At 47.6% G+C, this 19,988-nt stretch overlaps 1 protein-coding gene and 1 long non-coding RNA gene across 3 annotated transcripts in view; one reads left to right on the forward strand and one right to left on the reverse strand.

Annotated features, from left to right (window-relative positions):
• LOC144891853 (uncharacterized) overlaps positions 1–19,988 on the reverse strand; it is a 119,259-nt gene that overhangs the window by 67,974 nt on the left and 31,297 nt on the right. The window lies entirely within an intron of this gene.
• Positions 1–19,988, forward strand: part of LOC137425489 (protein FAM114A2) — a 78,721-nt gene that overhangs the window by 44,285 nt on the left and 14,448 nt on the right. For both annotated transcript variants that reach the window (XM_068113986.2, XM_068113985.2), the window contains exons 9-11: positions 3,888–3,973; positions 4,101–4,217; positions 4,390–4,529. In XM_068113986.2, the coding sequence (XP_067970087.1) occupies positions 3,888–3,973; positions 4,101–4,217; positions 4,390–4,529 (343 nt within the window). The remainder of the gene's footprint in view (positions 1–3,887; positions 3,974–4,100; positions 4,218–4,389; positions 4,530–19,988) is intronic.

Below are 19,988 nucleotides of genomic sequence, written 5' to 3' on the forward strand. Positions count from 1 at the left end.
CAACAATACTCCATACATCCACCGAACCATTCGCATTTCCACCCTTCCCAGCCTTCGTTGCTGCTCTACGTTCATTACCCATGTCTCGCTCCCATGAATCATAACACTTCTCACACATGAAGCATACACCTTTCCCTTCAGCTTCAACGACACTCACCTCCTCGCCAGCACGCCACTCAGTTCCTGAAACTTCTTCCATGCACATCTCACTCGAGCAACCGTTGCTGAGTCTGATCCACCTTCTCCATTCAGCATGTCTCCTAGGTAACAAAATGTTTCAACACCTTCCTGCTTCACGTCATCTCCAAGATCCAACTCAACATTTCCTCCATCTGCAGCTCCCTCTGTGCACACCTTACACTTGAATGTAGCTGCCACACTGGTTAATGACCCTCTCAAACCACTACATTTTTGATGAACCCTCTCAGCACACATTGTACATTGAATGGAATTCACTCCGACACCCTTCCTGCACACAGCACACGGACACTTCCCAGTTCTTTCCACCTCAATACATGCTTTACCACTTGCCATCACCTTCGTTTTTCCGATATTCACCTTCAGATCTTTTGTCTCCATACATTCCTTCCACTTGTTCATCTTCTCCTTCAGTCTATCCATACTTTCTGCAATCAACACCAGATCATCTGCATACAACAACTCCCATGGTAAACCCTCCTTTACGTTCTGAGCCAGCACCTCCATCACAGCTACAAATAGTCGTGGACTTAGTATCGACCCCTGATGCACTCCCACCTTCACCTCAAACTCACCACTGTTCCCGTCCTTCGTCCTTACAGCTGTGCGTGCTCTTTTGTACATTGCCATCACTACTCTGATCAACCATTCCTCCACTCCTAACTTCCTCAATGCCCATGTCACTACTTCAAGTGGAACCCTATCGAATGCTTTCTCCAGATCAACAAACCCAAGAAACAACTTCTTCCTCTTCTCCATGTACTTCTTCTGCAACTGCCTCACAATAAAAAGCACGTCTGTCGTTCCTCTTCCTGGCATAAATCCAAACTGCATTTCGTCAATCTTCACTTTCGTCCTTATCGTCCTCTCCAACACCCTTTCCAATACCTTCATTCCATGCTCCAATAACTTTATCGCTTGATACAAGCCACAGTCCAGAGGGTCACCTTAACCCCTTGTATAGAGGGACGAGGGTACTCAGTTCCCAATCCACTGGAATGCGGCCTTCTTTCACCACCAGATTGCAGATCTCTGTCACACCCCAATTTCCCGCTGCTTTCAACATATCTCCCACAACTCCCATCGGCCCTCCCGCTTTTCTATTCTTCATTGCTTTTATCGTCAATTCTTCATTGCATATTGCTTCATTGCTTTATCCCTGGTGTTGGGCTAGCGGCTAGGGTGCCGGCTTAGGATCCTAGGATCCTGGGTTCGAATCCCGGTCAATCGCTGAATTAACGCCAGGGGGGTTGACTCAGCCTGTCATCCTTCCGAGGTCGGCTAATTGAGTACCAGTTCACTGGTAATTCCCTGCTTGTCGTTAAAGGCGGCAAAAAAGGGTTGGCGTCAGGAAGGGCATCCGGCTGTAAAACATTGCTTCAAAAAGGGGACCGAAAAACAACAACAACCACAGTTCCCGAAAAAGGCCAACCCCCGCTTGCGGGGAAAAATGGCCTCTAAAGGTGGTTTTTTATTGCTTTTATCGCTTCCTCAACTTCCTTCTCGGTTATCTTCAATGCCGGTCCTAAAACTGGGTTACTCTCTTTGTTGCCATCCCATTCATTCTCTGCATTCAACAGTATTTCCATATATCTCTTCCATCTTCCTTTAATTCCATCTGGGTCCACAACGATTTGTCCCACTTCATCCTCCAAGCAACTCACCCCCATCACATCACACCTCTCTTTTGCTATCTGCTTTGCAATCCTGAATACCGCTCTCTGACCCTCTTCCAAATCCAAGCGTTCTTCGAACATTATCCTACATGCCTCCTGTGCCTTTGCTACCTCTTTCTTTGCAGCCTTCTTGGCTGCCTTATAACTTTCATACTCTGCCTTTTCTGCCCCATACCCTTCGCCTCGAACTTCGAACTTCGCTTCGCTTCGAACTTCTTCCTCTTCTCGTCAATCTTCTTTCCAACTTCATCATCCCACCACCATGTTTCCGAGTGCTTCGGTGGTCCTTTTGTCCATCCACATACCTCACCAACGGCGCCCAACAGACTATCTTTCATTGACATCCAACCACTTTCAAGCTCAACCATATCATCCTCTACCATACTTGCCCTCTCTTTTATTGCCTCCCTCACTGTCACCTCTTTCAACCTCCACACCTTCATTCTCGGTTGGTACTTCACCCGCCGAGCTCTCCTCGCACCTTTCACCCTTATGTCGCAGACAACCAAGTGGTGCTGTGAAACAGCCTCCTCCCCCGGGATCACCTTTGTGTCTCGGAGGTGCTCTCTATCTCGCCTATGCACCAGCAGGTACTCAACGGTTGTCGTCGACCCACCTGACATGTATGTAACAAGCTTATTATCCTATTTCTGGAAGTGAGTATTACAAATCAACAAATCAGCTCCATTAGCAAACTCCAAAATCCTTTCACCTTCTCCATTTCTCACACCATATCTGTAACCCCTATGAACTCCCTCAAAACCGGCCATACTCCTTCCCACATGTCCATTTACGTCTCCTCCTACCACAACAACTTCCTCATCTTTCACGTTTTCCATCAGCTTCTCTATCGCACACCAGAACTTGTCATTCTCTTCATCGCTCCGACCGACCTGCAGAGCATATCCCGAGATGACGTTAACCAAGAGCTTTCCAATCATCATTTTCACCATCATCAACCTTTCACTCACTCTAGTCACACTCACCACTCTGTCTGCAAACTCCTCAGAAAACAGGACCCCAACACAATTCACGCCTTCTGGGCACCCTTGCCACACAAACTTGTATTTCTGTCCCTGCCTACCCTTCACCATTCTCACACCACTTCCCTTCCATCTCGTCTCCTGCACACAACATATGTCCACTCTTCTTCTGACCAATACTTCCACCACTTTTCCTGATCTCCCTGTCATTGTCCCTACATTCAATGTCCCAAACCTCAGAAACCGATCTCCACGTCCGGCATCAGACGTTTCGTCATTATAAATGGAGTGATTTCCACCCTTGCTTCGATCCGGTTCCCCACCTTGAGTTTTGACGAGAGGGAGTGGGGTCCCCCACGGGGTACTTTGGGCTGTACCCTGCCCATATGTAGTTGTAATTGTCATGGTTCTCTTTTTGAGGCAATGTTTTTATGGCCGGATGCCCTTCCTGACGCCAACCCTTTTCGTTGCCTCTTACAACACGCAGGGATACGGTGGACCTATTCTAAACCGGGGTACACACCGGATGCATGGGTTATGAACGTCATAAATAAAATTGTTCTGTCACATCAGGTCATATATCAGAAATATGAAGTTTCAGATTTTTGGATGAGGATATTAATTCAAACAATTATGGCTGGAATACCACTTCACCAATTGCATCATCGTTATCACCCTGTATATCCCATGGGAGTTGATGAGATATGGCAAGTTTCAAATTTTTTTTCGTTGAGCGATTTTGGAGAAAATTATGTCCAAATTTTTTTCCTTTTATCCAATATGGCTGCCATACCATATGACCTATAATGTCAGGGTTAGCAGTAAAATATCCTCCATGCGGAGTTTCTCCTATAATTAAAGTTTTGCATCAATCAGAAAAGCAGTTTCAGAGAACCATTTTTAAAGCAAAAATATGTGGACGTGGACACACACAGTCTCGCATACCCTTCGGGACAAGACTAATGACTGATCAATGATCATCCTCAACTTCATCGCTCTTCTCCATGTGATGTCGCATTTCCTTCTCTAGGTGAGAAAGATCAAGACTTGATGAATGTTATCACTGAGCTGCTGTTTCAAGTGCACATTGGTGTTACACCAAACAAGCTGAACCGGGTGATTACATGCACATTGATTTAGCTTATACGACCCTTCCAGTTGTGCGTGAATTGTGGTCACTTGTGAAATAATAGCTTTACTTTATAGATGTGAAAAGGCGAGGTCGCTGTTCGTATGTTTGTAGGCAAGACAAAAAGTGGATGCATGGCTGAAGGAGGTTCAAGAAGATTTGACACCAAAGGAGGCAGCAGAGGAGTTGGAGAAGGAAGATGTGGTTAAAACAGAAAAGAAGAGTGTACAGGTAATAAAATCCCTCATTGTTGGCCTCGAACATTTTTATAATTCGTTTCTTTGGATATTTACCCTTCGTAGTTCCTGTGCCACAAGTTGTGTTTTGGATATACAGTACCTTCATGGAAGCCTTAGTTGTACACATTACCCTTTTATGCCTGTTCACATCTCTGGGTTGGCAGGATGTCCACAGCTTGTGCATACAAAGCTTGGCTGAAGTGACCGCTCGGTCTATTGAGCAGCTGCATAAGGGTGGCGAGCTGATCTTGCATGGAGCAGATCCTGATGTATCTGCTGTGAAGCGGGCTGCCAGTCTCACCAGGTGTGTGACATGTGTCCCATGTCTTATCCCTCTCTACACACTCACCATGGCTATATATCCTTCCTCCTTTGCTGGGATCTTATTTTCAGCTTGATTTCTTAGTGAGTTTCCTGGTTGTGCTAGACACTTTTGCATTTCTATCCCTATGCTTTTTGGGGAGGAAATGGGGACGGGGGATATTGTAATCTGCTTCATCTGTCTGTCTCTTTGTCCATCTGTCACATTGTCTCCAAGACAGTTGTGCAGAAATTCACTAAACTTGGTAGTCACCACATGGCACAACAAGAATGGCACTCGGTCGATAGCATACCTCTGCCAGGCTGACCGGTTCACGTTTTGTATCCCACTAATGGGCCAGATTTGGATTCGGACCTGAACCAAAATCTAATCGGATTGTTGTCACTTACCCAACTAATCCACCAGGTTTTGTCATAAGTCATCCACAACTTTTTGAAAATCATGCTATGTATTGTTTGGTCCAATCACTCAATGGTGAAGAATCACTTGAAAAAAAAATAAACAAGACTGATGGTCTAACAACCAGGCTTGGATCTACTGAGTGGAGGATCTGCTATACCTCTGTCATGTGACGAGATCGTCCGCTCTGATTGGTGGACGTTTGTTAGGGACATGGATACATACACTGGATGGACAGACAAGCACTGTTCCAGACAGCATTGCCCTACGGGCTACACCGTAAAAATGTGGCTGCTGAATCACGTAACTGAGGACGTCATCAAATTATTTTTTTTCTCGACCAACTTGTCCCTAGATCATGCTGAAGGAATTTAATACTGATCGGATCAAGCGTTCTACTTGTCAATTTATGACGTCACAATGAAGACACCTATGACATCATTAACGTGTTATTCCCCATGTGGAGTATTTTATATTGAGCCACCTTTCAATTTTTTCCATGGAGCGGTTTCGGGGATATAGAGGAGGTGCAAAGTTTTTCGTTTTTTCCAAGATGGCGCCCGTACTACGTGACCTATGATGTCATAATTATCATTTTAAAATTCTACAAGAAATGTAGTGTCAATCGGACCAACAGATGCAGAGAAAACATTTTAAAGGGAATAAACCTGCAAAAATCTGGTGGAAGGGACATACATGCATGCAAACATACATACATACATACATACATACATACATACATACATACATACATACATACATACAATTGCTGTTCCAGACGGCATTGCCAGCCCTATGGGCTATGCTGTAAAAATTCTCGTATCTGTATCCGGATTCGGATCTTCAACAGAATCAAATCAGTTCGTCCGTGTCACACCAAGTTTCATCCACACATCCGTCACGTCCACAACTTTTGAGATATCATGCTATATATGGTTTTTTGCCGTATCTCTCAATGGTGAAGAATCACTTTAAAATTCTCTGATCCAGATCCGTATCTTCACCAAAATCTAATAATTTCGTCCTTGTCACACACCCACCTTCTCCATCAAATTTCAACCGAATATTTCCACAACTTTTTGAGATATTGTGTTCACAAACTGATAGATAGACCGGGGTGAAAATATAAGATTCCCACAGTGAGCATCCTGTAACTGTAAACGGGGTCTTTTTTATTTTATTTGAACTGCTGCTCCCATTTTTTTTACTTTGAAGGGGAATTGTATGCCATTCCTTCGATAGTTGTTCGGGTTAGGGTTAGGGTTTGTCTCCTAGTACTTTCAGATTTTGTAGTCGTTGTTGAGCCTGTAATGCCACAAACCCTGCCCTTTGACATGAGCATTGCGTACCTGGACTTGTTGCCGTTACAAATCTTGTTTCTGCGTTTTTAGGTTCCTGTATACCCATTCTGTGTGCGACAGCTAAGTGCACCCACATTGCCATAAATACACTGACAAAAGGCTTGTGTGCAGCTGTTCTGTGTTATTCGATGGAATGCATGCTTATCAAGCTATGTTCTGACATCCTACCAATTGCCACAAATCATGGAGGTTTGGTGTTATGATAGAGGCCCACCTGTTCTATCCAACAATTGAGCTGTGCCTCTCTCTTCTCTCTGGAGGTAATCTGCCAAATAGATGATTAAAGAATATTGAAGATTGAAGAATTGAATAGATGATTGATGATGAAATTGACATGAGGTCCCCTACCATTGAATTTGGAATAGTGGTTGAAGTTGTTGTGGTGGAGGTGCCCACTCTGACAGCCAATTCACATGCGAGTATGTATGTTTTAATTCGTTGTGGGGGACCTCACCCCCTTTTTATGTGTTTATTGCACATCTTGATGTCCAGCAGTAAGACTTAAATGTGATTCTTATTTAAGCCTCCATTAATACAAAACTTTCAGGGCTTGTTTCAAAATATTTGTCCAACAACAAAACTTTGCATGCCCATTTTCATGACAGAAGTCCGAGTTGGGGGTGACATTATCCTCACTTGTTGTATTTTAATAACAGGGCTCAGAGATTGGGAAGTTATTACATTGTTATGTCATGTTCGCTCATTCATGGTGCACAAACTTCCACACAATGGCACCTCCATATTATTTTGCTTTTGCTACAGAGTTGCATCTGTTTTTGTGACTCAGGAAGTAACTGCAGCTGCCTGGTGTCAGCAGCTGTTTTTCAAGGATGTTATCGGGCAGTGCTTGATTTGAAAAGTTTATTTTGGAAGTTTGTAATCTTAAGACAGACGATGAAAAGAATGTTGTAGTTTTCTTGATCATGTCTGTCCTGAAAAAGTCTTTTGTGATTTTTTTTTTTTAACCATCCAATATGGCTGCTGTTTAAAACATAAATGCAATGATGATGTCATGATGCTTCCAACACAGCATCCCACTGTATTAAATAAGGCAATTCTCTATACGCATGTCTATATGTCTGAAAATCGTGAAAAAAAAAAACACGTCTGCGCCGATCTCCATCATTTTTGCATACGTGGTGGTGGTTTGTATGCAGCCTGTGGCTGCTTTGCTGCACCATTTTCTGGGGGTGCGGCTGTGCCGCTGATGCAATGCGCCCCATTAGTCGCCAGCTGGTGCTCATTTTGTTGACCTCAGAAGGATGACAGACTGAGTCAACCCACCTGGTGTTAATTCAACGGCACGGCAAAGGCTCAAACTCAGGACCCTGAAATCTTAAGCTCTGGTGAAGCTTCACCATTAAGCCAACACCAGGCTTATACATGTTGGTAGTGCCCAAAATCAGGTCATGGGCACACAAAAAAAATCTACCTCTGATTTTCTACTTATGAGGGACTTATGAGTGGGGTGAGGGAACCTCCTTATGATTTTCGCCTGTACATGTGCCACAGTGCAACTGTTTTACTGACCCTGCTGCAGACAGGGGAATATTAGCCATGGAACAAAATATTATTTTCCCCACTATACCCCCAGCTACTACCCCTCAATACCAAGGCTGCTGCTCAATCCCAAGGAAGTAGGTGTTTCTTGTGGACCGAAATACTCCAGCTTGCTGATGTGGCAGGTTTGTCAGGTTGATATCTGATCGTCCTGGCTTGAACCTGGTGAAAATTTATGCTACAGGAACCAGGTGGGCATAGCCCGAAAATGCTTTCATGGTCAGGCCCAAGGTTATAGAAGAGACGGGGGAGAGGAGAAGTGTTTGTTTGAGATAGGTTTGTAATGCCCTGCAAGCTTCTGTGTTCTGATTGACTGTGGGAAATAACTTCGAAGCCAGAAAGCACCTATTGGTAGAACAATGTAGCCATTGATGTTCAGACTGTGGGTCACGTCACCAGCGGGGTGCCAGTCATACACATTTTATTTTGGTGCCAGTCATACTTGTGCTCGTCACCAGCACCAGTCAATCACTATAATATATATATTTTTTTTTTTTTGGTGGCCTGCCCGTATATTATTTGCTCGTAAATCAAACATCATAAAAATCATTATCCACGTTTAAATTACTATTTCTCACGACACTTACAGATCAAATTGCAGTGCTTTTCATACCAGCAACTTTGCATACCAACTTGGGTGTGTTCCACTACCAAGCAGCATTTAGAGTGCTCGCCAAGTGGCTTAAGCATTCAAGCAAGGACTCCATTGAAATGGTTAATAAGGAACGGCTGGCTTGGCATGCTGATTGATTAATGGGACACCCCTGGATCACCTTTTTGCATGAGTTTGTGTTTACAGCTGGCAGTGTGGGGTGAGATTAGGCGGTTACCGTTATTCTAATCGCATGTAACATATGTCTACGGGAGCAGTCAGGGGTGATCACGTTATCAAAGGGAGGCGCAAAGTGCCCCTCCCTTTTTATAAGGGATCGTTTCTCTGTGTGCAACTTTAACATGGGGACTGAAAATACATTTCTCGGCTTCTACTGGACGAAATCGGCTGCAAACTTCAGAAGTAAATGCTTTGTACGTTGAGGTAATATGGTCCAAATTTCAGCAACGTCTATGCATTCTTTAGTTATATTTATAAAACCCTCGAAATCACGTTGGTGTCCGTCCGTCCGTCTCTCCGCCCAAAATGTGTTGGTGCTCATATCTCTAGGACTATACATTGAAACTAGCTGAAACATAGAATATCCATCGGCCAATAGGTCTAGTTAACGGCTTTCGAAACAAATTCCACCTCGGTGCTATAGTTTTTGCTTTAAAATTATTTATATGTATATATATATATATATATATATAATTATATATATATATATATATATTGTTGAGGTTTTGAGATTGTACATATAACATCATTAAAGGTTAAAGGTTTGCCCCCCATAGTTAGTCCACAAGCAACACGTAGGCCCATTGAAATTAGTTATGTCATAGTATGTGTAAGAGTAGGCCATTTCCCTAGTGACATCTGCGTTGTGTAAAGAATTAAGCTTAGGTCCTTTCATTTTGCGGCCACCCTTCATTTTCATCAATGGGCAAACTCGATCCCGTGCTCCATTTTGGCTGATCCCTCCATTTGTGGTGCATTGGCTGCCAGCAGAATCAGCTGCCTTTTGCTCGCTCAAACTAGTCGGGTAACCACGAGGTAGGCCTGGAAAGAGGGAGGAGCGCGAGGGTCGAGGTGTGGCCGCATCAAGCAGCGCGTCAGGAGGCGGTGACGGTAAGAGCAACAGCCAACCAGAGCTCGGTGGGCATGGCATGATAGGGCGTGGCAAGAAACGTCTGTTGAGTTCCAGAGGGTTCCAAGGGCGTGGCAATAAAACCCTTGGTGCGAGGCCCCCACCTCAGATGAGTTGAGATGAGAAGGGATGCGCAGTTCAGTTGAGATGAGAAGGGATGCGCAGTTCAGTTGAGATGAGTTGAGATGAGAAGGGATGCACAGTTCAGTTGAGTTGAGTTAAGATGAGAAGGGAGATGCGCTTACGAAGAACTGTATGAGGACCGAGCGAACTGGCTGATACGAGAGAACTGATCCAGAGCACTCGTGTGAGAACTGCATTAAGAGGACTGGCGTGCACACGACAGTTTCGAGCCTTGATTGAGAAGCGCATTGTTCGCGTTTATTGAACTATTACGAACTATTATGAACTATTCGCTTATTACGTACGCGGCTGAGCCGCAAGTGTAACTGCCAAAGCCAGCCCTACCGTACGCACTGTGATAATCCCGTGCGCGCCAAACGACACTTGGAGAGCTCCTGGCCGCTGGGTTCATCTACTTCGTGGTGCGAGTTGGGGACCGGAGAGCAAGCTGCCTGGACGCCACCCCTGGACCATCGACCTGTTCGTCTGCAACCCCGTGTGAGTGTGTCTGAGTGTGACGGGCCCGTTTGTCCAGGGATAAGTTAAGACTGTTTAAGGCTGCACTGTGTATTATTCTTCTTCTTCTTATTGTTCAAAGTGTAAATAAATTCTGTTATTCCTTTCTTCCAAATTCGACCGTTTCCGTGATTTCCTCCATTGGGTAAGCGTGGCACGATTAAGAACCGCTCGGATCGGGATCTAGTCCTTGATAACGGCTCGGGTCACGCGTTCGCTACCGCTCAGCGTTTCCACCAACACCCGTGATTCAGGCGAGGCTTGTCTCCTTGTTTCCGGTCAGCGCGAGTAATTATGTATTAGTGATTAGTCCTACGACCCTATTTCGCGCTGTCCGGGAAGGACGTCATAGGCCTCGGGTCCCGTTGGCTATTCAAAGACAAGGGGACTAATCCCCCCTTGGTAAGGGGAAAGGCTGGCGCTGAGCTCCGCAACCATGTATATATATATATATGTATATATATATATATGTATATGTATTGTTGCGAATATGGAATTTGGCCTCCATATCCGCTTGTAAATATTCCCCTATTTCCCCAATACTCCCCAACTATCCCCAATCCCCCATTCCCTAGTCCCATTGTCTGTAAACAACAATCAGTAGAGCCGACCTTCCCCTTTTTCCCCCATTAAATGTCGTGCCCAGGTCCACCGCATCACACGTAGACAACTTTCGGACATCTTGCTAGTTATTCTTAGTCTATGTCAGTTAAGGACTCCTTTCCATTAATTCTGACTCTTCGTTGCACCAGAATGTGATTATATGGCACCAGTAGTGAGTTTAGGACCTTTCCCATACCTCCTTCCATCTTCTTCCCCAAACAACAACAACAACAACAACTACAACTACAACTACAATTACAACTACAACAACAATTACAACAACAACGACGCTCTGGACCATGCGCTCCACGGGGTTACCACGAAGGGGCTCCTTGTCAGCTCCTCGTCAAGGGCGGAGCCGGTAACCCCCCCCGCACGCACCCAATGAGAAGCAACGTGCCGATTCCATCTGGGGCGGAGCTAACGAGCCGAGGGCGTGTCACTCCCCGCCGGATATATGCAGCCACTCGCCGGACGTGACGTCAGATGCGCCCCCAGCTTGAGCAGACAAGTCACCATCTCCGAGCGCTGAATACCTCCCCGCATCTCTGGACCGGACCGAGTCGATTCTGACCTTTGAGCCCAGGTGCACCTGGAGCCATCGATCCTGCCTTTCCTAGCCATCAAACCCCGTGTGAGTCAGCCTTTTGTCCCGTTTATCTGTCGTCTGTTGGGAATAATATAAGAGTGTGTCTAAGTGCTTGTCTTTCTATGCTGTACCTCTCGTCCTTGTAATCTAACCTTCCGTAACAATATAACCTCCTCCGGAGGTCTTGAGAACTGAACCCTGGTGTCGTGTCATTTGAATCCCAGCTGTGTGTCTTTTCCTTCATTGATCTAGCGTAGCGCGATTAGTCGACGTTCGGGTATAATCGGGTAACTTGTGCAGACGTGGTCATACCAAAACCGCTCGGTAAATAACATCTAAGCCACGTCTGTAACAATTGGTGTCGAGGAGTGGAATTCGAACCCGGGACTAAATTTATTAGGCCCAAATTTGTAACAATTAGAATCGATTCGGAGCGCGTTTCCCGCGCGAAATTATAACGGCTAAATTTGATTTTGTTATACGAAAATTAAAACCCGAATTTTGAAAGTCGCGCTATGGCGGATCAAGACAGCTGGGGTCCGGTAGGGGAGAGTGAGGCAGGGTCGGTCCAGGACCAAATTGAGGGACGGGAGGAGAGCGAAGCAGTGAGGGCGGCAGGGTCGCAAAATAGCGTTGTCATGCACGAGGTGGCCACGGCGTCCACGCCCGCGACCGTAGTGGCGCCACCGGTGGATTTGAACTTGTTTTTCATACAAATGAAGGCCCTTATGGCCCAGAATAGGGAGGAAATGAGGGCTCAGAGTGAGCAAATGAGGGCTCAGAGTGAGCGATTGGAGGGCCAAATGGGGGTAATGGGAAACCAAATGGGGGTAATGGGAAACCAAATGGGGGTAATGGGAAACGAAATGGGGGTAATGAGGGACGAAGCGAGGGGTACCAGTGAGGGATTAGACAATAATTTTAAGGAGTTAGACAATAATTTTGAGGGGTTAGACAACGGGATAAAAGAGGTGAGAAATGGGTTAACGGGGGTAGAAAACAGAATGGCCGCTCAAGAGAATCAGATAGAGGGAGTGAAACATGGGTTAACGGGGGTAGAAAACAGAATGGCCGCTCAAGAGAATCAAATGGAAGGGATGCAAAAAGGGTTAGAGGGGTTAGAAAACACCATGGAAGGCAAATTGAGGGACATGAGGGACCAAGCGGAAAGGGAAGTTAACCAAATGGGGCAGCAGATAGAGGGGGTCAGAATGGGGGTAGAAGCCAAACTGGATGCTCACAGGGAGGAAATGGAGCAGATGAGGGTGGCATCTGGGCAGGAGATGCAAGTGATGGGAGAGGAGATCAGAAGAGGTGTGAGTGAGGAAGTCGGAGGAGTGCGCGAGGAGGTGAGGCACTGTAAGGATCACATGGAGAAGGAGGTGAGAAAGGGGACTGTAAAGTTACAAGGGGGCATAGAGGACCTGACGCAGGAGGTGGAGCAGCTGACGGTGGGACAAACGGAGTTAGTGGAGCAGGTTCAAAGGAACACTGCGGTATTAGGAGGTTTAAAAGCGACACAAAACGACATAAAAAACGACTTGATAGCGACAAAGAGGGAATGTCAGATGGTACGTGAGGGACTGACAACGAGGTTGGACGAGGTGGTAGAGGTAATGGAGACGAAGGACCGGCAGGTGAGGACGCACCTGGAAACGGTCAAGGTAGCCTTAGAGGATGAGCTTGAGGAGACGTACCGGGGAATGAAAGAGGTGAAGCAGAAACTAGAAGAAGTGGAGGAAGGGATGAGCGAAATTAAGAAGCGACGGAGAGGGGATAAGAAAGAAATAAAAGAGGAGATAAAAGAATTGGTCCAAAGTCTGTGTTTGGATCGTGATGATGTGCTCATTAACCGGATGAGGGATTCGCAGGTGATGGAGGAGAAGCGAAGAGGAAGAGGACCCGGTGTAAGTGGTGACCAATATGGTCGTGCGTATGATGCGCCAGGGGATTTAATAAGCTTGGGGGTCGAGATGGACCCGGGTGTTCGTGAGAGGCCATTGGTGAAGTGTGCGACAGGTCTGGTGTGCGAAAAAGGAGGTGTGCGAGAAAGTCCGACTCTGGGGTGTGTGAGGAAAAAGTGCGTGCCAAGGAGTAGCGAGGGTGCTGGCGAGAGCGAGTCGGTCGTAGCGCGTGTGCGAGGGAGCACATGGAAGCGCGGTGTGGTAAGTGTTACAGAGGGTGTAGCGGGAGAGTGTGCGCAAGGGTGTGCGCGAGAAAGGTGTGTGACGGACAGGTGCATGGGGAAAGAGTGCGCTGTCAAAGGCAAGGAAGAATGCACACCTGTGGTGAGTGTTACAGAGGGTGTGACGGGAGAGTGTGCGCGAGAAAGGTGTGTGACGGACAGGTGCATGGGGAAAGAGTGCGCTGTCAAAGGCAAGGAAGAATGCACACCTGTGGTGAGTGTTACAGAGGGTGTGACGGGAGAGTGTGCGAGAGAAAGGTGTGTGACGGACAGGTGCATGAGGAAAGAGTGCGCTGTCAAGAGTAAGGGTGAGTGCGCTGTCAGGAATGGAGGTGAAAGTAGTGAGAGTGACATGGAGCGTGAGTTAGTTGTGACAGGTGAGCGAGGATGTACACCTGGGATGGAAGGATGCACACCTGGAATGGTAGAGCGTGAGTGGGAATGCACGCTGGAGTTGGTGGTGAGGCACGTGGTTGGGTGTGCGAATGAGGGCACACCTGTGATTGTCACAGAGGAGGTGACCGAGGAGGGGGTGCGAAGCGGTGTATTGGTGAGGGGTGCGAGCAACGAGTGTGTGCCAAAGTGTTCGGTGGTCAGGTGTGTGACCAAGGCTGTGAGTGGAATGGGTGTACCTGGGTGTGTAAGGAAAGGTACGAGGAGCATGGGCACGGCTGGGTGTGTGAGCAAGGAACGGGCTGCGGGGTGTAAGCATGCAGGTGAAGCATCGACGTTAGACGGGGTAGAGTGAAGAACGACTTATAGCCGAATCGGGCCCTCGGTGCGTGCCGGGCCTCGCTTTGAACGGCCGCGTCCGTGCTCCACTAGGCGGAGCTGGCAGCCCGATAGAAAGGGTCGTCATGGCAACCACTTTTTGGTGAGACGTGCCGGCAGGTCGAGAGCGGGACATTGGATGGCTCCGTGCCGAGATGGTGCGTGGGATCTCGGCACGGGTAAGCCCCCGTCCCTGCCCCGAATGCCGGACGCATCCAGCCGCAGGCACAAAACAACCAGCATCCATTGCTTGGCTTTACGAAGCCGGGCTTTGGACAGGAATTGGCGCACCGAGAGGCAGTAGTGAGTAGACTGGGTGATGAGGTTAGTGTTTTGGACCCAAAATTAGAGAAAAACAAAATTTGATGATTGGCAAAGGATTGGCAGAGTGATGATTGGTAATGGTACAGTGATTGGCAGATGATTGGCAAATTTTTAATTTGTTGAAATTTGATGTGCAAAATTGGTAGTGAGAGACCCCCGATGTGGTGGGATGGCATCCCTGCCACCCTTCCCATGTGGGGGCAAAGGAGCAATAGCTTATGGGGTGTATGGCAGTGAAAACTAGCCCGGGTGGGTTAGGTTATATTGTAGGGATCTAGAAGAGATTGACATTAGGTAACGATAAGGTTAGGTAGTGACTGATACCTGTAGTAGGGACGCAGGTAGATTAGTATGGATGATAATGACGTGGGAGCGCAATAGTTTAAAGGGACGACTGGGAAGCGCAAGTTTCAGAAGGGAGTAGTTAGATGAGATGATGCCGTGTGTGTGTGAGGATGGAACAGGTGTGATTGCACAGGTGTGCAACTGGACAGGTGTGTGGAGCAGTGTGTGAGTAGTGAGTGTTGTGGATCAGCGCGAATGCGCTTGGGGAGAGAAGGGTGCAGGTGGCACCAGGTGTGAGAGCACAGGTGTGCAAGTACAGGTGTGTGGAGAGAGTTGGAGTAAGTGGTACGGAGTGGTGTGCATGGTGCGAAGCTGTGAATGGGGGAAGAGTGGACCCCTTTCACGAGTACCCGGGGCGGGTAGTGTAAGTGTTAGGTAGAGGGTACAGGTAAATTGTGGTTGGATATTGGCATTTGTGGTGCGGTTGCAGAATGGTGTTGTGGATGGGTGCATTAGTGTTGTGGAAATGGCTGGGCGTGTAGCCTGTTAGTGTGTGTAGTTGGTTGGGCACTCCACCACTGTGAGGATGTCGGCCAGGTGAGGCCGCAGGTGGGCTCTGGGAGCCGGTAGTTGTGAGTGGGTGCCTGAGGATCCCGGGTGTGGATCGGGTAGCCCAGTGCCAGAGAGGGCACCGAGTGGGGAGAGCGCCAGAGGGCCTGCCCCAGTTAGTTAGGTTAGGGTGAGGAGCTAGGTAAGCTCGGGTGGCAACTGCAGTGGTGGAGGTGTGCAGGTGGGTAGACCCGCTGGGAGAGGTACACGCCACAGCCCGGAAATTGTGCGAGGGCACCGGGAGATGAATCGGGGGAGTGAGACCCCAAATTGAAAAGCACCACAGTTGGCCAATGGGAATTGGTTTTTAGAACCCATAGTGTAAGAGGGCCAATGGTTTGGCCGGAGAAAGACCCCGGGTAGTGTAAAGTGGTTAAAGTCACTTAGGAAATAGTTAGGATTGATGAACCTGTCGCACCATACGCAGCCATTTACCTGTGGTGATGATGATGACTCCACACCTGTGTTTTCTTTGTTTTGTTGCAGGAAATGAAATTGCTGTGTGGATTGTGAGACGCATCACGACGTGGATGAGACATTGGGGTGATTCCATCTCTCCCTCCCTAGGAGGGACTGATGATGAATTGGTAATGGCAAATTATGATGTTGAGTTGGAGATGGCAAATTATGATGAAAGTTGAAAATGGCAAATTTGATTGGTTAGGAGGGAGAGAAGACGAATTTGGTTTATGGGAGGAACGGGGAAGACAGTAGGGATGTTTGTTGATTTGTAAAGTAGATGTTTATGGGTAGTGTTGTGTTTTGTGGATACAGTAAGGGGTAAGGGAGGGGCCATGTAGGTTACCTGTTGGGGGGGGGGAGCGTACGGTAGGAACGTACCTGTCTCACCTGGTTCCCATGTGCCCCCAGTGTGCATTACCTTACATTGCGTGCACTTTTGCGCCCTTACCACCTTACTCACTTGTCTGCTTCTTTTGTCTCCCACCTCCGAGGATCTGGCTTTGGGGTAGAGAGAGAGGAGAGAGAGGTGCTGGCTACGCAGTTGTGGGCCTGCACTTTCGCTGCTTGCTGCTTGGATCGATACACCATATGGACCGCAATGTTTGTGGCCACCCACCATGGACCGCAGCTCTTTTGCGGCCAAGCACCACCCGTGGATGGACCTATGGGTCAACGTGGCACCTATGCCATGCAGGTGAACCACTTTTAGTTGACACCACTGAAGGCCACAATATAGAAATGGACGCGGTTGGCGCCTTTCTTTATTTTTTTGAAAGAGGCAAGAAGGCCAAGTGCACCACACGAAGGCAAGACCAGCGGCAGAACATCGGCCGGCTGCGACACCACCGGTGATTTATAAACACTTTATTGGTGCACCGGATGGTGCTCACTGTGTGATGGGGTGGTGCTTGATGCTTGGAAGGGGTGCTCTGCACATTATTAGAGGCCGTAGGCCACAGAGCACTCGTGGGTTGGTGTATCGATGCTAGCATGCGTGCTCTCTCTATGCATAACATCTGCATGTGTTCCTCCAAAAACAGGTCCTGGATCGTAGTGTAAATATCAGCGTAGTCTTGTGTAAATAATGCTCCCTACCGGCTGTATGTTTAGTTTGAGGATTCTTTCCGGATTCGGTTATCCTGTGGGTGTGTTTCTGTGAGGAGAAGGGTGCAACGTCGCAGGGGGACATATTTACTCATTTGTGAATATCTGTAAAACTGTCGCACTCAGGGTAGAGTTAATAGTAGAGGGAACTACATTGCGTGCCACACTAAAGTAGGTAAAAATTTATCGGGTCGGGACGCCCCGAGGGTAGAGAAGGGTGCAATGTTGCCAATATGGAATTTGGCCTCCATATCCGCTTGTAAATATTCCCCTATTTCCCCAATACTCCCCAACTATCCCCAATCCCCCATTCCCTAGTCCCATTGTCTGTAAACAACAATCAGTAGAGCCGACCTTCCCCTTTTTCCCCCATTAAATGTCGTGCCCAGGTCCACCGCATCACACGTAGACAACTTTCGGACATCTTGCTAGTTATTCTTAGTCTATGTCAGTTAAGGACTCCTTTCCATTAATTCTGACTCTTCGTTGCACCAGAATGTGATTATATGGCACCAGTAGTGAGTTTAGGACCTTTCCCATACCTCCTTCCATCTTCTTCCCCAAACAACAACAACAACAACAACTACAACTACAACTACAATTACAACTACAACAACAATTACAACAACAACGACGCTCCGGACCATGCGCTCCACGGGGTTACCACGAAGGGGCTCCTTGTCAGCTCCTCGTCAAGGGCGGAGCCGGTAACCCCCCCCGCACGCACCCAATGAGAAGCAACGTGCCGATTCCATCTGGGGCGGAGCTAACGAGCCGAGGGCGTGTCACTCCCCGCCGGATATACGCAGCCACTCGCCGGACGTGACGTCAGATGCGCCCCCAGCTTGAGCAGACAAGTCACCATCTCCGAGCGCTGAATACCTCCCCGCATCTCTGGACCGGACCGAGTCGATTCTGACCTTTGAGCCCAGGTGCACCTGGAGCCATCGATCCTGCCTTTCCTAGCCATCAAACCCCGTGTGAGTCAGCCTTTTGTCCCGTTTATCTGTCGTCTGTTGGGAATAATATAAGAGTGTGTCTAAGTGCTTGTCTTTCTATGCTGTACCTCTCGTCCTTGTAATCTAACCTTCCGTAACAATATAACCTCCTCCGGAGGTCTTGAGAACTGAACCCTGGTGTCGTGTCATTTGAATCCCAGCTGTGTGTCTTTTCCTTCATTGATCTAGCGTAGCGCGATTAGTCGACGTTCGGGTATAATCGGGTAACTTGTGCAGACGTGGTCATACCAAAACCGCTCGGTAAATAACATCTAAGCCACGTCTGTAACAGTATATATATATATATGTATGTATATATATATATATATATATATATATATACTAGCGGGGTCACCCGTGGGAATCCCACGGGCATGGATGTGTGTGACATTTCGACATATTGAGTTATATGCTGCACATTCATTTTTACAAAATGGTTACTGGCAAGTCATCAGATCCAGAAATGGTGTGAATTTAGTTATTTCACATAATATGTGACCCCTCACTCCTCTCCACCTGACACTCTCCTGTCTCCACCTGACACTCTCCTGTCTCCACCTGACACTCTCCTCTCTCCACCTAGCACTCCTCTCCTCTCCAAACCCTCACATCCCTCTCCTTTCCAATCCCTCACCTCTCCAATCCCTCACACTCCTCTCCTCTCCAATCCTTCACACGCCTCTCCAATCGCGCCTCACACTCCTCTCCAATCGCGCCTCACACTCCTCTCCAATCGCGCCTCACACTCCTCTCCAATCGTGCCTCACACTCCTCTCCAATCGTGCCTCACACTCCCCTCCAATCACTCCTCTCCAATCGTGCCTCACACTCCTCTCCAATCACGCTTCACACTCCTCTCCAATCGTGCCTCACACTCCTCTCCAATCGCGCCTCACACTCCTCTCCAATCGCGCCTCACTCGCCTCTCCAATCGGCTTTCCCCGTCTCGTTTCTCTCCTTTTTCTCCCGTCTCGTTCTTTTTCTTGCTCCAAATCGGCCCGTCGGAATCGGAAATCGGCCCGTCTCGCCCGTCGGCCCGTCGGAATCGGAAATCGGCCCGTCTTGCTTTTGTGCTTGTGCGTAAATAAATTGTGTTCATGACACCATTTCTGGTGTTGGGCTAGCGGCTAGGGTGCCGGCTTAGGATCCTGGGTTCGAATCTCGGTCGATCGCCGAATTAATGCCAGGGGGGTTGACTCAGCCTGTCATCCTTCCGAGGTCGGCTAATTGAGTACCAGTTCACTGGTAATTCCCTGTTTGTCGTTGAAGGCGGCAAAAAGGGTTGGCGTCAGGAAGGGCATCCGGCCGTAAAACATTGCTTCAAAAAGGGGACAAAAAAACAACAACTACCACGGTCCCCGAAAAGGCCAACCCCGGCTTTGCGGGGAAAAATGGCCTCTAAACGGTGGTTTTTACACCATTTCTGGATCTGATGACTTGCCAGTAACCATTTTGTAAAAATGAATGTGCAGCATCTAACTCAATATGTCGAAATGTCACACACATCCATGCCCGTGGGATTCCCACGGGTGACCCCGCAAGTTTGCATTGACGTTCGTCGATGGACTCGTTCGCCCGTCTCATTCGTTTTCTTGCTGCATCCTGTTCAAGTCTGCGTTCTTCATCGATCGTCTCATTCATTTTGGAAATAGAAGTTTCCACGCAGCGCATGAATTGTCACGATCCTCAAGAGGAATTTGTCTCGTAATCATCAAATGATAAATGGCAAGTAAATTATATTGTGGAAAATTAAAGATTTCAAATAAACCTATTTAAAGTGTATTCGCACATAACTAATTTTAAAAAACGA

This window comes from Myxine glutinosa, chromosome 4 (assembly GCF_964187855.1).
Source record: "Myxine glutinosa chromosome 4, kmMyxGlut1.1, whole genome shotgun sequence".
Lineage (NCBI taxonomy): Eukaryota > Metazoa > Chordata > Myxini > Myxiniformes > Myxinidae > Myxine > Myxine glutinosa.